The sequence below is a fragment of the Grampus griseus genome (genome assembly GCF_964374135.1).
Source record: "Grampus griseus genome assembly, chromosome: 19".
Lineage (NCBI taxonomy): Eukaryota > Metazoa > Chordata > Mammalia > Artiodactyla > Delphinidae > Grampus > Grampus griseus.
Window position 1 is genome coordinate 6,204,096 of NC_139013.1, and position 20,022 is coordinate 6,224,117.

The window sequence follows — 20,022 nt, forward strand, 5'->3', positions numbered from 1 at the left end:
GACACCTCTGTCATCATGTGCTTCCCGGTTCTGTGCCTTGCCCTGTCCCTGGCAGGGACTGGTGAGACAGTGGGGAAGATGTGGGAGGGCGGTTGGGCCCCGATTCTCATGCTGCCCCCCGGCCCCGCTCCATGACTCCTTGCCCTCCCACATGGTACCGCAGCCTGCACCCCTGCGACCCAGTCTAGCCCAGACCAGGACACCAGGCTCTCTCTTATCTCTCCCAGCCCCACCCTAAAATCCAAACCGACCCCTCCTCAGTGTCACCTTGCTCGCCCTAGGCCCCTTCTCCCTCGGGAATAATCAGACGTTTCTCCTCTTCCCCGCTCAGATCCCTGCCCCCATCCACTTTACTAAAGGGGGCAGATCCTGGGCCATCTGTGTCTCTCTCTTCCAAGGAGCCCCCCCAAACCCATCAGATTCTGGGACCCTCATCACCCCCTCCTATCCCTAGTTCTCTATGGCCCAGCGGTCCGGCCCTTGAGGCCCCAAATCCTACCACACCCTGGTGATTTTCCCCATCCAGCTGTCAGCTCTCAACTAGCTCCTTCAGTCCTGACATCTGGTCCCCCGCCATCCCCCCAGGACCCCAAATTTCACTAGACACCTATGCTTCTTCAAAAACAGACTTTCTGGTCTGTGACTAGGTAGGCCTCCCATCTGGTACCAGGGGTGGGTTCTGCAAATGTCACTTCCTCACCTCTTTGCTCCAGAACCTGCATCCCACAGCCCCAGCCTTTTCCCCCCAGGAAAATTATCCCGAACCCACAATCACATGCTCCTTTCCTTGGAGAATTTCCATCCTTCCCCAGGCTCCAGCCCTTTACCAACCAGAATCCCTCCTGTGCAGCTCTGGTTTTCTGGGAACCCGTCCACCAGGATCCCAACACGTACCTTCCCAGCCCAGCTGTCCTGCCCTAGGTACCCCAACATCTGATTCTAAAACCCCACATCAAGTGAGTTCTCTCTGTGGTCCCACAGCTGTTTGGCCCCTGATATGCCTCCTCGTCCATTCCTGTCCTGGCACTGCTCCCAAGAAAACCCCAGATGCCTCCAGTAGCCTCAGACCATGAACCCCAACCCCATGAGAAGCACCCAATCCCAGAATAACTGTTATTCCACTCTCCCTTCTCCTGAGCTCCCTCGCAGTCTGACCCCAGCCTGGTCCCGGGGCCCTCACTCTTGTTAGAATGCCATTCCTAGACCCCAGGACCCCTTTCCCAGCCTAATCCTTTCATTCATTCTTTGATCCGGAACCCCCAATTCTCCCAAATCTCCCAGCCCCAATCCAGGAGCCCCCAAATTCCCCAGATGCTCTTCTTGGCCCCTCTAACCTAATTGCCCAGATCTGCATTCTTTCCAGAAGCCCCAAAAGCTCAACCCAAGCCCTAACCATTTCATCAGCCCAAGAGCCCCTTAATCCTCCAGATCCTTCCCCCTGCAGCCTCTGACCTCGTCTCTTGGTGCCTCTATCCTTGGTTTCCCCTCTCAGAACCCACAGCCTCCTGTCCCACAGTCCGAGAACCCAAACCTCCCGACCCCCTCACCAGATGCCTGCTCCAGATGCTGTCTTGCTGTTCCCTACCCTCATGCCGGGGGTCCGCTCTGCACTCAGCATAGCCTCCACACCCGGGACCAGCCACCAACCCGCAAGCCCAGGGGTGGCCCCGGAATCCCAGGCCCTTCCCAACACCCCCGGCCCACGTTCAGACCCCCAGCTCTGGTCCTCTACCCCCACGAACCTCCAATCACGCAGCTCAGCTCCCTCCACTAGCCCGGTCTCTTAGCCCCATTGCCGACTCCACCCGACCTGACCCGGCACCCCCACCCACAGGTGCTGTGCCCCTTACCCAGTCCCGGATCATAGGAGGCCACGAGTGTAGGAAGCATTCCCAGCCCTGGCAGGTGGCTCTGTACCGCTTCAGCCGCTTCCAGTGTGGAGGTGTCCTGGTGGCCCCCCAGTGGGTGCTCACAGCTGCTCACTGCAGGAGCGAGTGAGTAGGGGCAGGGGGTCTGGAGGGGGGGCACACACAGGATAACCCTCGGATAACCTCAGGGGAGGCTGGGGGGCCTGAGGCAGAGAGGGGAGGTTGTGGTCCAGGGTCACAAGGAGAGGGACAGGGCTGGGACTCGATGACCCCAGGGAAGCCGTCTCCACGGGTGCCTGGGTCTCTTGGGTCTGTCCTGTTGTCTCTCTTTCTATGTCTGCCTCTGTCCTATCTCTGTGTGTGTCTCGGTAACTGGCTCTGCTGTGGGTCTCTCTGTGTGACTATGATTGGTGTCTCTCTCCCTCTCTCTTCTGTCTCCATTTCTCTGTGTCTCTCCCTCTCTGTCCATCTCAAGTCTCTGCTGCCATCTCTGTCACCTGTGTCTCATCCTCCATCTCTCTGCCCCGTCTCTCTGTCTCTCTGGGTCTCTGCCTCACTCCCTCTCCCATCACTACTGAGCACACCTCCACCCCAGAGAAATGGAAGAGATGATCCATCCCTGGGCAGCCCCTCCCTCCAGGCCAATCATCCACTCCAGGGGGACACAGAGAAGGTCTAGTGTCAGCTGGAACTGGGTGGGGGCAGTGGAGGGAAGGAAGAAGGAGGAGGAAGGAGAAGAGGAGAGAGGGAGCTGGGGCAGAAAGGGGACGCCGACCTTGGGCTGGGGGCCAGGCCACCCGCCTGCTGGGGAACCAGCCTCGCAGCCCCAGCTGCGGCTGAGCTGGTCGCCCCGCCCCGCCCCGCCCCTCCCCATCCCCCTCCCCGCCCCCTCCCCATCCCCCTCCTGTGCTTCTCCGTTTTTTCTCTCTCTCTCTCACCCCTTTGCCTCCTCTGCCTCTATTTCTCATTCTCTCTCCTTCCTTTCTCCTCTCTTCCTCACTTGGTCCGTTTCTCACTCTCCTGCCTCGTTCTGTCTTTTCCCTCCCTTCCTCTTTGTTTAGTCTGTTCTTCACGGTCTCTGTCTCTTCCTCCTCCTGTCTCCTATGTGCTCCCTCTATCTCACTGTCTCCCCTCCATCTTTCCCACCCTCTCTACTGTTCTAAGCTCTTCTTTTACTCCATTTTAGTCTGTCTCTGTCTGTGACATTGTCACATTCTTTCATCTATTTACTCGCAGTCTCTTTGTTTTCTGTGACTCTGTATCTTCCCTCGGTCTCTCTCTCTCTCTCCCTCTCTCCCCCCCTTCCTGTTTCTCTTTCTCATTTTGGACCCTTCCTCATGCCCTCCCTTTCTGCCTCCTCTCTCATTCTCATCGTCTCCACCCTCTCCTTCACCAGCAATTACCAGCTCTGGCTGGGTCGCCACAACCTGTTTGAGGACGAAGACACAGCCCAGTTTGCCCATGTCAGTAAGGACTTTCCACACCCCGATTTCAACCTGAGCCTCCTGAAGAACGACACCCTCCCCACAGGGGAGGACTACAGCCATGACCTCATGCTACTCCGCCTGGAGGGGCCCGTCCAGATCACAGAGGATGTGCAGGTCCTGGAGCTGCCCACCAAGGAACCCCAACTGGAGAGCACCTGCTATGCCTCTGGCTGGGGCAGCATCGAACCAGCTAAGTGTATGCCAGGGCCACACCGTGCAGCCTGGAGCCCAGGCACCTGGGTGTAAGGGAGGAGGGGACTGGGGACCTGGACTCCGGAGTCTGGGGAAGGAGGGCTTAGGGGGTGGGGTCTGGCCACAGCCGTGTTTCTCCCTGGCCTGTAGTCATTTACCCAGATGATCTCCAGTGTGTGGACCTTACTGTCCTGCCCAATGAGGTGTGTGCCAGTGCCCACTCCGAGAAGGTGACAGAGTTCATGCTGTGTGCTGGACACCTGGAGGGCGGCAAGGACACCTGCGTGGTGAGCCAGCCTGTCCCCCGGAGTCTTGAAGTGCTGGGGGAGGGGACTCAGATTCTGGACTGGGGTTCAGAGCTAAGCAGGCATCTGTCTCCATAGCTTCCCAGCTGTAGCTCTCTGCTCCCTTTCCTTCCTGTATCCCCATCCCGGTATCCTGCGTATCTCCCTCCTGCACATAATAATAGTTCACCTGCTCCTCTAACACAAGCTTACTGTCCAGTCAGAGAAAGCTTCTCCGGAGAGGTGACATCTGACATGAGCCCTGAGGGTGGGAGTGTCCTATAGATGGGTCCTCCCCACCGATCTGTCTGCAGGGACCATCCTCCTCCTGGATCCACCCCCCCCCCCAACCCCGGGGAAGAAACTGGACCCTGAGGTCCCATCCCCACTGGCAGGACTCGAGCCACTGTCTCCTCTGTTGGAATCCCCGCTGATGTTCTGGGAGTGGACTCTGGAGACAATGGTCTCTTTCCCCAGAGATGGGGAGTCGCTGTCTGGATCTGTGCACCCAGGTCCAAGTGCTGGAGCCCCCCAGGCCCAGCTAACCTCTCTCACACTCTCCCCCTCCCCCTTGTGCTGTAGGGTGACTCAGGGGGCCCGCTGATCTGCGAGGGTATGTTTCAGGGAATCACGTCATGGGGCCACATCCCGTGCGGTGCCCCCAATAAGCCCTCCATCTACACCAAAGTGATTTTGTATGTGGATTGGATCAAGAAGACCATGGCTGACAACCCCTGAATGCCCCCGCCCTGTCCCTTACCCCCAGTAAAATCGAACATGCATCAACTCCTGGTGTCATTTGGCCTTCCAGACGCTAGACACCTGGGAACTCGGGACCCATCCGGCCCAGACTAGAGCCTCCCCAGCCCTCCCGGTCTCTCTCGGCGGGAGATGTGCAGTTACGATCAGAGGGGAAAGGAAGGATCAGAGGCAGGTGTGGACAAAGAGGCAGAGAAAGGCTCAGACCCCAAAGGACAAGGCAAGAACTCTGAGCCCCACTCTGCCCTGGGGGAGAGCACGAAACGGAGGCTCGGACTCTGAGAGATAGGGCCCACGTTTTATTGTGGCAGGGAAACCAGGAAGGGGCGGGGGGTATAATTGCAAGCCACACCTCCCTGGGGAGGGGTCTGTTCCGCCGAGGAGCGTGGCTACATCAAAGGCTAGGCAGTGTCGTGTCGGCCCGGGTCAAGACTGGACATCCTGGGGCGGTGCTGGCCCTCGGAGAGGTAGGAATTCCTATGATGAAGTGCGGCTTCGGGCCGCGGCCAGCGAGGGCTGGACACCTGGGGGCGGGGCCTAGCTAGGCTCGGGGGCGGGGCCACACCAACAGGCCACACAGCACAGGCGGAGTGCAGAACTGGGGGGGGCGGTGTTGGACTTCTGGGGTGGGGGCAGGGTGAGGACTGAGCGGGAACCGAGCCGCAAAAGGAGGGCCCTGGCTCGAGGGGTGGGGCTTTGTCACCTGTTCTCGGGGGGTTCTTAGGGAGTGGGACCTCCAGGGAAGTCTAGTCTCGGGCGCGTGGCCAAGGTGAAATGGGTGGGCCCGGCACCTGGCGGCGGTGAGGCGTCAGTGTCCTGAGAAGCTCGGGTGCAATTGCTTAGAGAGGCTTAGACGGGGGTTCTTGGGGAGGAAGTGAACTGGGCTCTTCCTCGGTGCTCTTCGAGTCTGGGTCTGACCGCTGCTGTTCGGACATGAACTTCAGGGTGCTCTGCTGCGAGACGCACCGCCGGTGGTTCAGCCGCTGCTCCATGGAGGGCCCCCTTTTGCCCCACATGCCCACGTAGTTTAAGTAGCTCAGGGTTCCTGGGGGTGGGGGCCAGATGGGCTGGTGGACTCCGAACCCCGGCCTAGGCCCCGCCCTGTCCCTCGAGGCTGACCTCCCCGGGGGTCCGCCCCAATCTGGCCAGAAGCCCTGCCTGGTATTCTCCCCGGGTTCCGCCCCCTGCCCTGCCGAGACCCCGCCCCTCCCTCCCGAGGCCCTGCGCTCACCGGCCCCCAGCGTCACGGCGCCGGCGCCCCAGCACAGGTAGGTGGTCACCAGGTAGGATACCTGTGGCCTCGGTTGGAGCGTCTCGCAGTTGGCTACAAAGAGCGTCAGGCTGAGGACAACCAGGAGCCCTGCACTGGGGGTGGGGCCAGAGACGGACACGAGGCTGGACAGGGACCCCGAGGCCCCCAGAAAGAGAAAAGAGACACATCCTCTCCCACCCTCCGTGACAAGGGCGCGCGCGCGCAAACGCACACACAAGACAGACAGAAAGATACCAGGAGGGGGCGGAAAGAAAGAGTGGGAACCAGGAAGAGAGTGAGAGGCCCAGCACACTCACCCCGACTGAGAAGGATATAGAACTGAGAAACACACAGGGAGGGTGGGCCGGAGAGCCCAAGAGGCATTCAAAGACAGACACCCAGCAGGACAGAAACTCTGAGACACACAGAGCCAGAAAGAGGAGAGGGGAGAGATGCTGAGGTAGGGAGGGCACCCCTTGCCCCAGGGAAACACTTACCGATGCAAAAGCTGAGGGAACTGAAGATCAGGTCCGCCTTGTTAAGGCGGCGGAACACTGGCCGGAAGGAGAAGCCCATGGCCGGGAGGAGGACCAGACACAGGATCAGGGCCAGGATCATGAAGCCCGTGCTCATGTGGATGAGAACTGGAAGGAGAGGGGGAAGTGCCCAGGGTCATCCTCCCAACTCATCCCCACTCACAGCCCTGAGCAACATCCCCCACAGACACCCCCAAACTTTAGCTACAGACATCCTCGAAATCACCCCCACTGCCCTCGCCAAAGTCACCTCCTTGAAACCCCAAAATGACTCCCACTCTCACAAAGTCCACCCCGTGTACCCGTAAAGTTAACCCAAAGTCTTTAAAAACCCACTTGCTTTAAAAATTGTGAATCACTGTGTTGTACACCTGACACTTATATAATACTATAAGTCAACTACCTCAATTCTTAAAAAAGTCATCCCCACTTGCACCCTCAAAGTGGTGCCAAATCGCCCTCTCTTACCCCAAAGTCAGTCCTAGACACTCTCATGATCAACTCCACACATACCTCCAACGTCACCCCACAGATGGCCCTTGAGTCACCCCCACTCACATCCTCAAGTTCACCCCACAGAATCATCTCTATTATTTCTAGAGTCATCCCTACAGTCACCCCTAAAGTTATTCATACTCCCAAACGATGTCCCACAGCAAATTACATTAATAACCTTCCATACCAATCCCAGGCACTCCCAATAGTACTCTTAGTCACTTTAGTCACCTCTAAAGTCACACTACTTCTCTCCCACCCTTACCCCAAGTTTCCCTAATGACCCCACTCACACCCCCAGACCTCCCCGGGTATCTCAATGTCACCCCCATTCACACCCTAGAGCCCCTCACAGACATTCTCCAAATCACCCTCCTGACATCCCCCAGAGCACACACACAGATGTACGCACAAGAAAATTTCCAAATACTCTAAAACCAAAGTACCTAAAAGACGTAATCACACTCGGTTTAAAATTGATATTTATCCAATTTGCATTTCAGTATGACAAGAGTTTCGGCTCCTTCTGAGAATTACGCTTCTCCCTTTCAGCCCTTTCCTACTTTGCCTACTTTTGAGCAGTGCAAGACTATTTCAGCCAAATGAGCTAAGACTCCATTTGCTTTGTTTCTGGCAAACTGCACATATTACAAAATAGCAATAGTGCTCTCAGGATCAATCCCATAATCCTGGTTGAGAGTTTTTCATGACATACCCTGCCCTCTAGGGCCACAGAGGTAGTCATGTGACTCTGGCTGAGCCAATCACAGTGCCCCATGACCCAGACAGTGGTGATTGGCTCAAACACGGGCACATGACCAAAGCCAACCAATCAAGCTCTTCCCGGGGACTGTTTCTAACTGAAGCTGTCAGGGACCAGCTCTTTCTTCTCTGATCAAGAGGATTATGAGCTTGGAGCTGCCTGAGCCTTGGACCCAAGCTCCTAGGTGACAGGAGAACTGAGAGTAAAACTAAGAAGAAAAAGCAGACAAGAGGAGGAGAGAAAGAGAGCTGAGATGACACTCAAGTCCCTGGCTCTTGTCATCCCAGAGACAAGCGCACTCTGCAGTTTGGTCAGAAGGGACGGCCGTTTGCAGCTTACCTCCGCACGATGCATTTCGCCTTCCTGCCGTTCCTCACTTGGAGTCCCAGTTATGAGACAGTCAGTACGTTGCATTGCTCTAGTCACCATGCTTGGTTTGGTAGGTACCTTGTGAGCCAGTCACACAGGACTTTTGCAGGAAATTTCTGCACTCTTTTTCCTGCCGGACCTGAGGTCTGAGTTGTTAGCCGTTCTGCCAGTCATTCTTCTGTCTGCTTTCAGGTTCATTCCCCACCCTTCTCTGTTCTACATTACAAGGACTACATTTCCCAGCCTCCTTTGCTCACTGACTTATCTCTGTTTGGCTCATGGGAGGCACTGGCAAAAGACTGGCTCTAGGGGGATGGGACAAGCCAGGGTATTTATCCTCCTCTCTCTCTGCCTCAGTTGGTGTCTTCAGCCATCGATGCATTTCTTCGGTGATTGTAGCCACCTCTAAGCAAATCTCAGCATGAGTCTGTGCCCTCCAGATGGCTCCAACTTCCAGGCTCCAGTAATACTACTTCTTCCTTTTGTTCTTCCGGCGTAGGGGCCTGGCAGCTTCCTGAGTTGCTAATCCCTGATTTGCCTCACCATTCCTACTCGGCTTCTCAGCTCTTCTATGACCCATGAAACCAATTCCCTATATTTACTTCCCTCTGAAGCCCCTAGAATGATTGTTTTTTCCTGACTGGATCCTGCCTTGCCACTACATGGAGCCTTGAGAATGAAGCCCACTCAAGTAAGTAACCAAGAAACAGACAGACAGCAATGTCTGATGCGGTCACTTGGACCGCTGAACGCAGCCATGTCTGAAAGCGTTTCTACCCCCATACTTTTTCACTTAGGTGAGCCTGTAAATTCCTTCACTCAAGCTAGTTCAAGTTAGAGTTTCTACCGCCTGTGATCCAAAGACTTATGACTAATTCAGGTCCCTTCTGTAGGCTCCTGGCAAGGAGCACAGGATTCAGTACTGCCTGAATACCACCCACCAACATCACAGTCAAACCCTAAAACACACACACACACACACACACACACACACACACACACACAAAACCATAATTGAATGTTCGGCAAAGGTGGAGAATTTAGACTACATAAAAATCCTAAATTTCTGCACCTAAAAAATAATTAAAACCTTCACAACCTATTTGTTATTTCTTATGCCAACCACAAAGCTTTGTATATTCTTAGCATTCAATAATGGTGATTTACCTTTAAAAGAGAACTGTAATACTGCCATGTGTGCTTTTTAAATGATATATAAATAAATACATACCTACCTATGTGTGTGTATGTATATATATTCTGATGTGTATATAACCATAGCCATTTTCTCATATATGCAGAGAATATGACCAGCAGAACACACAAGGGCTTAAAATGGCTTAGTGACATCGGCTGCCCCCAGGAAGGGCAACTGGGAGGGATGGGGGACAAAAATGAGAGGGAGACGTTTGCATTTTTTAAAATGTTGAACCACGTAAATATATGACCTGTTCAAATAAAATAAAAGTCATTTAAATTTTAAAATAAGGAAAAAATTTTAAATCACACAGCGGGATTCCCTGGCGGTCCAGTGCTCAGGACTCTGCGCTTTCACCGCCAAGGGCCCAGGGTTCAATCCCTGGTGGGGGAACTAAGATCCCAAAAGCCGCGTGGTGCAGCCAGAAAGTAAAATAAAATAAAATAAAGTAAAATCACACAGAGTTAACATTTTAGAACAAATGAGGAATGTACTGCATATTCACCATTCTTTTTTGTCTTCCCGGCACCTTTGAACACCAGTCCTACGTTTGGGGAATTTCCCAATGTTTGTATCCACACTTCCCGGCAAGGAAACCAGCCTCTTACTGCTAGGACCTCGGCATGCGACCAGGTTCCACCAATGAAATACAGCCACGCTAAACTTGGAGTCAGCAGCCGGGAGAAATAGCCGTGAAATCTATTCTAGTCGGGGTGACTGCAACTACCTCCAGGGTCCTGGGGCAGCAGAGAAAGAGGTTCCCCAGTGGAGTCCAGGCCTGGAGAGACTGGGTTCCACACGTCAAGCTCCAGTGTGTGTGACCAGTCAGCCAGTCCTGATCACTCCGTCCCTGGAGCCCAGTTCCCTGGCCTCACAAAGAGTCTATAAGCGCCGCAGTATCCTGGGTAAATCTATTTTCTGCTTAAACCAGCTTGAATTGGCTTCTGCTGCTTGTCATGAGAATCCTGACTTCCATATGGGGAGCGTATATCAAAGCCTTACAAGATTTCATCAGCCCTTTGGAAGCACTGCTATTCTGCTCTTGGGAATATATCCCCCAAGAGGAATCATGCTCAAAGAAAGTACTGTAAATAGAGGGGGAAATTGTGCCCAGTTGCCTTTGCCCACCCAGCATCCAGTCCCATTCTTCTGGCAAGAGCAACCTGATATTGTCCGGAGGAACTCTCTGCCCACCTTCTGTCCTTGGGATTCTGACAGAAGTGACCCCCTCCGTTGACTCTTTAAGAAAAGCATGTGATTCAGACCCAGGCAAACACAGCATGACGTCCTCCTGACCATAGCAAATGATTCAGGGAGGAGTGAGAAATCCCAGGGCAGTTAATCTGAGCCCATCGGAGCTAATGCTGAGACCTCTGTGTGAGGGCCACAGAAGAAAACGTATTCTCTTTTCTTCATCGTTGCTTACAGGAAAAAAATGGGACCCGGGAGCTGCTGAGAGCCCCACTGCCACTGTGTGAGCACAGCTTGCCTGAGGGCCCAACACAAAGGAATCCTTCAAGGAGAGATGGCAAGAGACAGGTACCTTTTGAGCACCTGGATGCCGAAGCAGGGACAATTTATGCCTGCAGACTTTTCCATAACTCGAAACCAGCTTGAGTTTGAGAGGTATGAGAGACAGAGATACTCAGAATAAATAAATAAGATTAATACCACACAATATTCTGGAAGTTTTATGAGCACTTATTTGAGATCTGAAATGAAGGTAGGTACACTGGCTGGTGGGGTGGCGGGTCCTTATAATAATAAGAAGAAATCTGGGTGTAGCCCTTACTATGTGCCAGGCACTCTTCTAATTCCTTTACGTGTTTTAACTCACGTATTCCTCAAACAGCCCACGAATTGGTACCACTATCACTGACATTATAGAAATGAGGAGACTGAGGCACACAGCGGTGAAGGAATATGCCCAGGGTCACCCAGCTACCGCGTGTCTGAGCCGGGATTCAAACCCGGAGCTCTGGCTCCAGGGCCTGGGCTGCCTCTGTGCCAATGCTCAAAAGCGCTGGAAACGCGGAGACCTACAAGGAGGCAAAACGTTTCTGGAGGAGCTGGAAGGCTCTTGTTATCTTAAAAAAAAGAAACCACCATTTTCAAAAGAGTGAGAGAGAGAATGATGGTGTCTAGTCACCTAGTCATGAGGCAGGTTGGGTTTTGGCCAAGTGTAACGCCCATCTTCCCACGAGCAATGACAGTCCTGTTTCCTCATAAGCCCACATATAACTCCAGGAAGCTCCCTCCTAAGGCCTTCAGAGAATCTCCAGAGACGCTCTCAAGAATTCTAAAGATTCCCGCCCCCCCAACCAAGAACACCCGAAGAGACTCCCCCAGAGATTCTCGCCCCTGATCATCTCCAGAGACCACCCCGCCCCCAGAGCACCCCAGGCTCCTACTGACCGGTGACTTGGCCCAGGCTGGCGCACTTGTGCTTCCCGCAGCTGGTCCAGAGGCCCAGGTAGCCAGTGTAGGAGCCCTGCAGGTAGGCCATCCGCCCATCCAACACGCTGAGCAGCATCAGGGTCGCCAGGATGTTGAAGACAAGACACCAGCCCCGCAGGACAAACTTGCGGTCCTCCTCCCAGGAAGAGGCTTGATCCGCTGGGAAAGAATAGGGTTCTGGACGCCTCGCTCTGCCTGCATCACTCTGTTGCATCCTAGTCTCCATGTTCGAACACAGCCACGTCTCCACCCCCACCCTAACCTTGCCTTTTACCCCATTCTCAATCCCCTTCTGCCCACAGCCATCTTCCCATCCCCACCCAAACCGCAATCCCAGTTTCATCCCCATCTCTGTTTCCTGTCCCATCCCAGCACCACCCACAGCCCCGTGCCATCCCCACTATTCTCCCTGTCCTAAGCCCTGAACACAGCCCCATTCCCATCTCTAACCCTAACGCACATCTCCTCTCCCACCCACTACCCAGCCTAAACCCAAACCAACTTGTTTTGTCTCCAACCTCATCCTCTGCTCCCTATTCCGCAAAGCCCAGCTCCATCTCCACTCTCAACATCATCCCCTTATCTCCATCCCTGTCACATATCCCAACCCAGGACACAGACAGCTATGACACAGGTTCCAAAGTGTGTTCACGAGGCCAAGACCCATGGTGCCGAAAGGGTGAACACGGGTGGTGCCCCCGACATTCACCAAGGGCTGGGATCTGCCAACCTTCCAGCTGGCAGGGACCCTGACCCCGCACTGCTCACTCACCTCCAGCTACGCTGGACTTCACGGGGTCCCTCCCACACACCAACAGACTACCTTGGGGCCTCTACACCCTGAGTTCATGCTCTGATTCATGCTTCTCCCTCTACCTCTCTGACCCAGCCATGACCCCTTCTTGACCCAGTCCTGACCCCACCAAGACCCTACACTGAGCCCACCCTGACCCAGCCCAAGCCCCCATATCTCTCACACGGGGCTAGGGTGGAACATGAGTCCATGGCCAACGTCCCAACCTCCTGGAACCCCTCCAACTGTCATGGAACCTGCCCCCTGCCCCCAGGCCAGGCCAGACTGAAGCCCTGAGGCCTGCCTTAGGACAGCAGGAGAGACCAAGGAACACAGAAGAGGGGACCGAGAGATTCAAACCCCAAGGGACAGAGCCTGAGCCCCGGAGAGACCAGTGGACTTCCAGGTGGCCATGGAAATGCCTGGAAAGAGGGGATGAGGCAGTTGGCAGGTTGTTGAGTGCATCCGGGGACTGGCCTTGTCCCTCATCTCCACATGGCCCAGAGGTCCCAATCTGGCCAGCAGAGCTCTCAGCCAGAGTCCCTTCCAGTAGCTCCCAGCAACACCCAAGGCGAGGCCCAAGACCCTTCGTCAACTACCTTCAGGCCCCGGATCAGTCCCCAAGACTCTCAGCCCAATGTTCAGGGTCACCGGGTCAGTATCCAAGAGCTGCTGCCCAATGTTCAGGGTCGCCGGGTCAGTCCCCAAGACTCTCAGCCCAATGTTCAGGGTCACCGGGTCAGTATCCAAGAGCTGCTGCCCAATGTTCAGGGTCGCCGGGTCAGTCCCCAAGACTCTCAGCCCAATGTTCAGGGTCACCGGGTCAGTATCCAAGAGCTGCTGCCCAATGTTCAGGGTCACCGGGTCAGTATCCAAGACACACCATCCATCACCTACAGTCGCTGTTTCCATACCCGAGGTGTCCCACCAGTTTTCCAAACTCGCCGCTTCAGTAACCAAAACCCTTCATTAGCTGCTCGCACCCCCCTGACCAAAGTAAAATCAGTTACCTACAATAGTCAAATTAGTATCCAGCCAACGACCCAGAGTTTCCACTCAAGTCTTCAAAGCTCCAAGTCACCAAACCGGGCCAGAGTCGATGTCCCCCCATCAATTACTCGCAGCCCCGAGGCCAGTGTCAAAAGCGTCGAATCAATTATCTGGACCTCCCAGGAGAGTATCAAAGACGCTTCGGACGGCTCCCTAACCAACCAACATCCTCCAGAAAGCAGCATTCACAGCTTACCATCAGGCAGCTCCATTGAGAGCAGTCCTGGCAGGTGAGAGGCAGGAGTCCACGGGGTGGGCCAGATTTGGGGCCAGAATCCTGGGGGAGGGGTATCAGGCAAAAGTCGGATGCCAGAAGCACGGTCAGTATATGAGGCTAGAGGTTGGACATAGGTGTGGCAGGGCTTGAGAGCTGGACCTGAAGGCTGGCCCTGGGTGGGGCTCGGCATAGAGGCTGGACCTATGACTCAACCTAGAGACTGCATCTGGGGGTGGCAGGGCCGGAAGCTAGATCTGGCGGCCAGGGAGCCTAGAGGCTGTATCTGGGTGAGCGTGTCCTAGAGGTAGGACCTGGCGGATACAGGGAATGGAGAATGGACATAGGGAAGATAGAGTCTGAAAGTTAGACTGGGTGGGACTCTGACAGTTGGACCTGGGCTGGCTGGCCGGACTCGGTGCTGACACTGGTCGTGGGCAATCTGCGGCAGGTTTCTGGAGACGTGTAGACTCAGCCATTCCCAGCTGCCCAGGGGCTGGCGGCTGCTGCATGAGGCCAAGAAGATCAGTCGACGGCTGAGCCTGGCGCTGAGCCTGGCCGGCTTGGTAATCATCGGCCTCGTCTGTCTGGGCCAGCCCTGGATCCACTTCCAGGTGCCGCTGGCGCCCCCTGGGGACCCTGCTGGCTCCCAGACCATCCCCATCGATACCATCTTCTTTGTGCGGTGCTCTGACATCTCCTGCCTGCCTGAGTACGACCAGAATGCTTGTAAGGCCTGCCTTATACTCACCATTCCTGGGACTCCTCTTTCCTCTTTGGTCCAGAGACCCCTTTCTGCCTCCCCTGGGTTGGTCCTCCCTTCTCCCCGGAAGGGTCCTCGCCGCCTCAGAACCAGCCTCACTGCCCTGTGCTCATTCTCACCCACGTGCTAGCCATCCTCACAACCTTAGCATCTTATTCACTATCCTGAGGCTTTTTCACCCCAAGGAATCTGTCCTCATCACATCAAGTTGGTCTCTCAATGCCCACCCCACTGGTCACTGCCCACCCCAACAACCTGTCCTTACTGACCTGGGGGATGTACCCTCAATGCCAAAGGCCTCTGCCTCAAGATCCCTTCTCTAGAGCCCAGTTTCAATTTTCTTAAAAGGGGGATGAAGAATGTTCAAGGGAGAGGGCTTAAGGATACTCCCAGCGTCCCCGGAGACCCTCTCCCCCGTGCTCGGGGCCTGAGGGCCCATCTCGGCGTTCCCGATTCTCTTCCTTCCCCAGATTTGTTGGACTTTGCCTGGGCCTTCCTCCTCATCGCCAGCATTGCCAGCTTCGTCCTCTGCATCATCCTCATAAACATCGTCTTCTTCACCAGTTCCAACATGCCCATGCTGGACTTCTCCAATGTCATCATCAGTCTCTTCACAGGCATGGCACTGAGATCCCTCCCTGAGGACCCAAGTCAAGGAGTACCTCGATCCCATCCCCATCCTGACCTTCATCCCCAAGCCCAAGCCTAGCTCCCTCCGAGTCTCCAACCCATCCCAGTAAAAAAGATCAACTTCCAATCCAGCCCCATCTCCAGCTCCAATACCAGCCTCCACTTCACCTCCCATCTCCATCATCAACAGATCTCAAACTCATTCACGTTCCCTTCTGTGATGTCCCTCTCCATCCCCACCCCCATTCCAATTTTATCTTCTTTCCAATCTCCAAACCATCCCCATTACCATCTCCAACCCCTTACAGACCTCAACACCCAACTCCACGCCTGAGCCTCCTCGAGACTCATTCCAAATGCAACCCACCCCTCTCGACTATGAATCTCAACCTCAGACTCAACCCCAATCCATCTCTGATCCCATCTTCTTCTTAATCCCCAACCTCAACTGCAACCACATCCTTATCCCCTGCGGATCTCACACTCTCACACTCAACCCAGCGCATTCCCTACCCCATCTTCTTACCCATCTCCAATCCATCCTCATACCCAACCACGACTCATGCCCATCCCCCAAACTCATGCCTCAACCTTAATGTCCATCACTCAGACTCCAACTACCCAATACTCAACCCCATGTTCAGTTCTAACCCCATCCCACATCCTATCCCACCACCAGCACCAGCTCTGTGATTTTGTTCAAGCTACTTAACGTTTCTGAGCCACAGTTTTCTCATCTGTAGGATGGGGATAATAAAATTTCCTACCACGTGAGAGGTAGTGAGGATTGAATTAGAAAATGTCAGTACGTGATGGTAGCTATTTAACTCTGCACACATCCTTACCTTGATAGTACTCCCACTCCCTTCCAAATAACTCAAAAACGATAGCCTGATTAGAACAGTTTAGTTTTTCATTTGCATGCCAAATTACACTTTAGAAAAAGGGGGGCAATTTAATTTGGAAATGCAGGATATTGTGTTCCTGTCTCTTGCAATAATTGTTCACAACTTTCAGTTGCATCAGAAGAACATTCTTGGGCTTCCCTGGTGGCGCAGTGGTTGAGAGTCCGCCTGCCGATGCAGGGGACACGCGTTCGTGCCCCGGTCCGGGAAGATCCCACATGCCGCGGAACGGCTGGGCCCGTGAGCCATGGCCACTGAGCCTGCGCGTCCGGAGCCTGTGCTCCGCAACGGGAGAGGCCACAACAGAGGCCCGCATACCACAAAAAAAAAAAAAAAAAAGAACATTCTTGGAGAGTGATAGTAAGTCCAAGAAGAGAGAACACTCAACTTCCTGTTTTCTTGTTAGTAAATGGTATTTATCCAGTTTGTCTAGTAAATCTTCCCAATTGTTTAAACATAAGGTACAAAGTGTAGAAAACATCCCTGTTATATGTCATCTAAAATAGGACATTTTTTCTATAAGAAAATCATTTCTGGGACTTCCCCGGCAGTCCAGTGGTTAAGACTCCATGCTTCCAGGGCAGGGGGCACGGGTTCGATCCCTGGTCGAGGAACTAAGATCCCGCATGCCGCGTGGCATGGCCAAAAAAAAAAAGAAACATTTCTGCCCCTTCCCCCTTTTAATGAAATGGAAAACACCTCCTATATTATTTTTCAATAACAAAGAAAAAATTACCCAGTACCCCATTACCTGAGAGGGGAAAAAACGAGTCTTTTCCTTTTCACAAATTATCTTTAATTCATGTTATTTCAAAATAAAATTAAAATATCCAGAATGACTAAGTTTCTTGCCACTGCTTCAGAAGCCCAGAATTAAAGACCCAATATAGTGATGATGATCTCAATTCTTTTTTTTTCTTTTTTTTTTTTTTTGGCTGCACTGCACGGCAGGCACGATCTTAGTTCCCCCACCAGGGATTGAACCTGTGCCCCCTGCAGTGGAAGCATGGAGCCCTAACCACTGGACCAGCAGGGAATTCCCAATAATCTCAATTCTTGAGGACACACTGTGCGCCAGGGAATGTGCCAATCTCAATAACTCCTCAAGACAGCCCAAGGAGATGGGTCCTACGATTATGCCCACTTTACAGATGAGGGGAATGAGGCTCAGAGAGATGGAGTGACTGCCCTAAGGTGGGATAAAGAAGCTGCCCTAAGGTGGGTTACAGAAACGGGACAAGAGTTCCAGTCTGTTAGCTCCAAAGCCTGTGGTTTTATTTTTATTTTATTTTATTTATTTATTTATTTATTTTTTTGCGGTACGCGGGCCTCTCACTGTTGTGGCCTCTCCCATTGCGGAGCACAGGCTCCGGACGCGCAGGCTCAGCGGCCATGGCTCACAGGCCCAGCCGCTCCGCGGCATGTGGGATCTTCCCGGACCGGGGCACGAACCCGTGTCCCCTCCTCGGCAGGCGGACTCTCAACCACTGCGCCACCAGGGAAGCCCAAAAGCCTGTGGTTTTAGACATCAACATTGCCTGGTTAAACACCAAGTCTTGCCCTCCCAATGTCCTCCACCAAGACATTGTCAGGAGCCTGTTTTCCTGCCTGTGAGCAGAGGCTCATGGAGGTGAAAGCAAGTGGGAAAGTAAGGAACAGGACCCTGGCAGCCACACAACTATGGGCAGGGGTCCTCACGCACCTGATGGCCGGCCTCCTAACACCTGTACTCACACAGGAACCAGCATGATACTGGGTATCCTCTTCTACCTGATGCAGGCCCATGAGTTCCTGCAAGAAGGCATGACCTACAAGCTGGGCTGCAGCTTCTACCTGGCGTGGATTGGCGTCTTCCTCTTCCTGATAACTGGTCTGCGCTGGGGTGGGGTTGGGTTTGGGGTTTGGGCATGCGTTCGAGGATGCAGATGGGGGCAGGGTGGGATAGGGTTTGGGATGGGAAGGGGACTGTGGACTGGGAGGACTGGGTTGAGTAGGGAGATGGGACTGGGGATAGGCCTACGGCTGGATGTAGGGGCGGAGTCGGGTTTGAATTTGGGAATGGGTTGGGGACAGTGTAGAGAGTGGTGCTGGGTTTGGGGACAGTGTAGGGGCTGGGGCTGAGTTTGGGTTTAGACATGCATTTGGGGACATGATAGGAGGTGTAGCTGGGCTTGGAGAAAGGACTGGGGTCAGGCTGGGGCTGGTGAACTCTGCGCCTCACCCCCTTTGCTCTCTTCCTTCCCCCAGGTTTCTTTTCCTATCTGAACTACATGAATTTCTGGTCTCTCCTGGCGATCCAGGCCATCTGGACTTAAGACATGAGAATGTCCCCACCTCAGGCCTGCTCCCACGGCTCCCTGCCAAGCACCTGACAACCCTGCTCTCTAGCCCCCTCAGTCCCCTCTGAAACACCCCCCCAACTCAGATTAATAATCTGTATTTTCAAATAATCTGCGTTTTTCACCCAGAACATTCTTTTAAGTTCAGTGCCTTATAAGTGTTCCCTGGAAATGCCACGCCTCTCTGGGGCCATCCCTTAAGCCCTCTGGGGTACAGGGATAGGTGAGGGAGAGAGTCGGGAGGGAAAGAGACAGGAGGTGTCAGCAAACAGGCTGGCTCCTGGTTCCTGGCATACAGATGGTGCTCAGTCAATGTGTGTTGAATAGCTGATTCTCTCCAAGCTCTTTGGGCTTCATCCTTCACTTTTGTGACCCCCGATAATTTGCCCCCCCTGAGGTTAATTCTCCTTGCACCCACACTTCACCTCTTGCCTTTGCCAGCACCTCCTGCCACCACTCCCTTCCTCCTCCCCCAGCCCAATTCAGCTCTATTCCTTTTTTTAACTTCATTTATTTTTCTATAGTATCCCATTCCCTCTCTATTTATTTATTTATTTGCGTTACGCGGGCCTCTCACTGTTGTGGCCTCTCCTGTTGCGGAGCACAGGCTCCGGACGCGCCGGCTCAGCGGCCATGGCTCATGGGCCCAGCCACTCCGCGGCATGTGGGATCTTCCCGGACCAGGGCACAAACGCGTGTCCCCTGCATCAGCAGGTGGACTCTCAACCACTGCGCCACCAGGGAAGCCCTCTATTTATTTATTTTAAAGGCTGTTATACGTAGCCAATTTTTGCATATGGTTTGGAGGATAATGACAGTACAGTTGTTCCCCGGTATCCGGAGGAAATTGATTCCAGGACCCGCCCCTTGGATAACGCAATCGGGGAATGGTCAAGTCCCCTATATAAAATTGCAGGGTATTTTCACGTAACCTATGCTCATCCTCCTGTACATTTTAAATCATCTCTAGATTACTTATAATATGTAATACAATGTAATTGCTATGTAAATAGTTATAAATATAATGTAAATGCTATGCAAATAGTTGCTGGGACACACAGCAAATTCAAGTTTCGGTTTTGGGAACTTTCTGGAGCTATTTTTTTACCCCAATTTTTTCGATCCGTGGTTGGTTGAAATCGTGTATGTGGAAACTGTGGATACAGAAAGCCAATTGTACCTTAATCTAGTTAGAGTTTAGTCCATGTTCTCATTAAGTGTTGTTACAATAACTCTTCCTCTTGTCTACCACAAAAGGCTCTCCAATGTGTTCGTTTTTAACAAAAAGTGAGCTGCAATTATTTGCCAGACATGGGGTCTACAGGACTGACCCAACTGGACACAAATCCTAGTCTTTAAGGAATTGACAATTCAGCAGGGAGCCAAAAAGAAAAAAAAACATGCCCACAAATAGATATGTTAGGAGATAAGAGCTATGAAGAAAAATAACAGAGGGTAAGGGAGACCAGTGTGGAAAGGAGAGGTCTGTTGTATAGAGCAGACGGGTGAGGGCTCTACGCTAAGGTGACATCTGAGCAGAAACAGGACTGAAGAGAGGAAGAGAGTTATGGGGATTGATGGGGGAAAGAGTTCCAGGCAGAGGAATCAGCAAATGCAAAGGTCCTGGGGTAGACATGTCCTTGGCAGCTTCCAGGAAGACCAGGGAGG

The 20,022-nt window shown here is 53.4% G+C and overlaps 2 protein-coding genes and 1 long non-coding RNA gene across 3 annotated transcripts; all 3 read left to right on the forward strand.

Moving 5' to 3' along the window:
• KLK1 (kallikrein 1) lies at positions 1 to 4,569 on the forward strand (the record flags this gene model as incomplete). The annotated part of the gene is made up of 5 exons (XM_082676829.1): positions 1 to 61; positions 1,835 to 1,994; positions 3,265 to 3,551; positions 3,698 to 3,834; positions 4,414 to 4,569. Exons 1-5 carry the CDS (start codon positions 16 to 18, stop codon positions 4,567 to 4,569), a joined length of 786 nt encoding a protein of 261 aa, XP_082532955.1. The 5' UTR covers positions 1 to 15.
• Positions 4,570 to 5,012: 443 nt separating this feature from the next.
• On the forward strand, positions 5,013 to 10,849 carry LOC309836731. Its single transcript, XR_014298176.1, has 4 exons — positions 5,013 to 5,057; positions 8,620 to 8,696; positions 9,746 to 10,108; positions 10,632 to 10,849. It is a non-coding gene; the product is annotated as an uncharacterized lncRNA (long non-coding RNA).
• Positions 10,850 to 13,809: 2,960 nt separating this feature from the next.
• On the forward strand, positions 13,810 to 18,330 carry ODF4 (outer dense fiber of sperm tails 4; the record flags this gene model as incomplete). The annotated part of the gene is made up of 5 exons (XM_082676772.1): positions 13,810 to 13,823; positions 14,169 to 14,446; positions 14,951 to 15,097; positions 17,754 to 17,885; positions 18,263 to 18,330. 5 exons carry the CDS (start codon positions 13,810 to 13,812, stop codon positions 18,328 to 18,330), a joined length of 639 nt encoding a protein of 212 aa, XP_082532898.1.
• Positions 18,331 to 20,022: the final 1,692 nt, after the last annotated feature.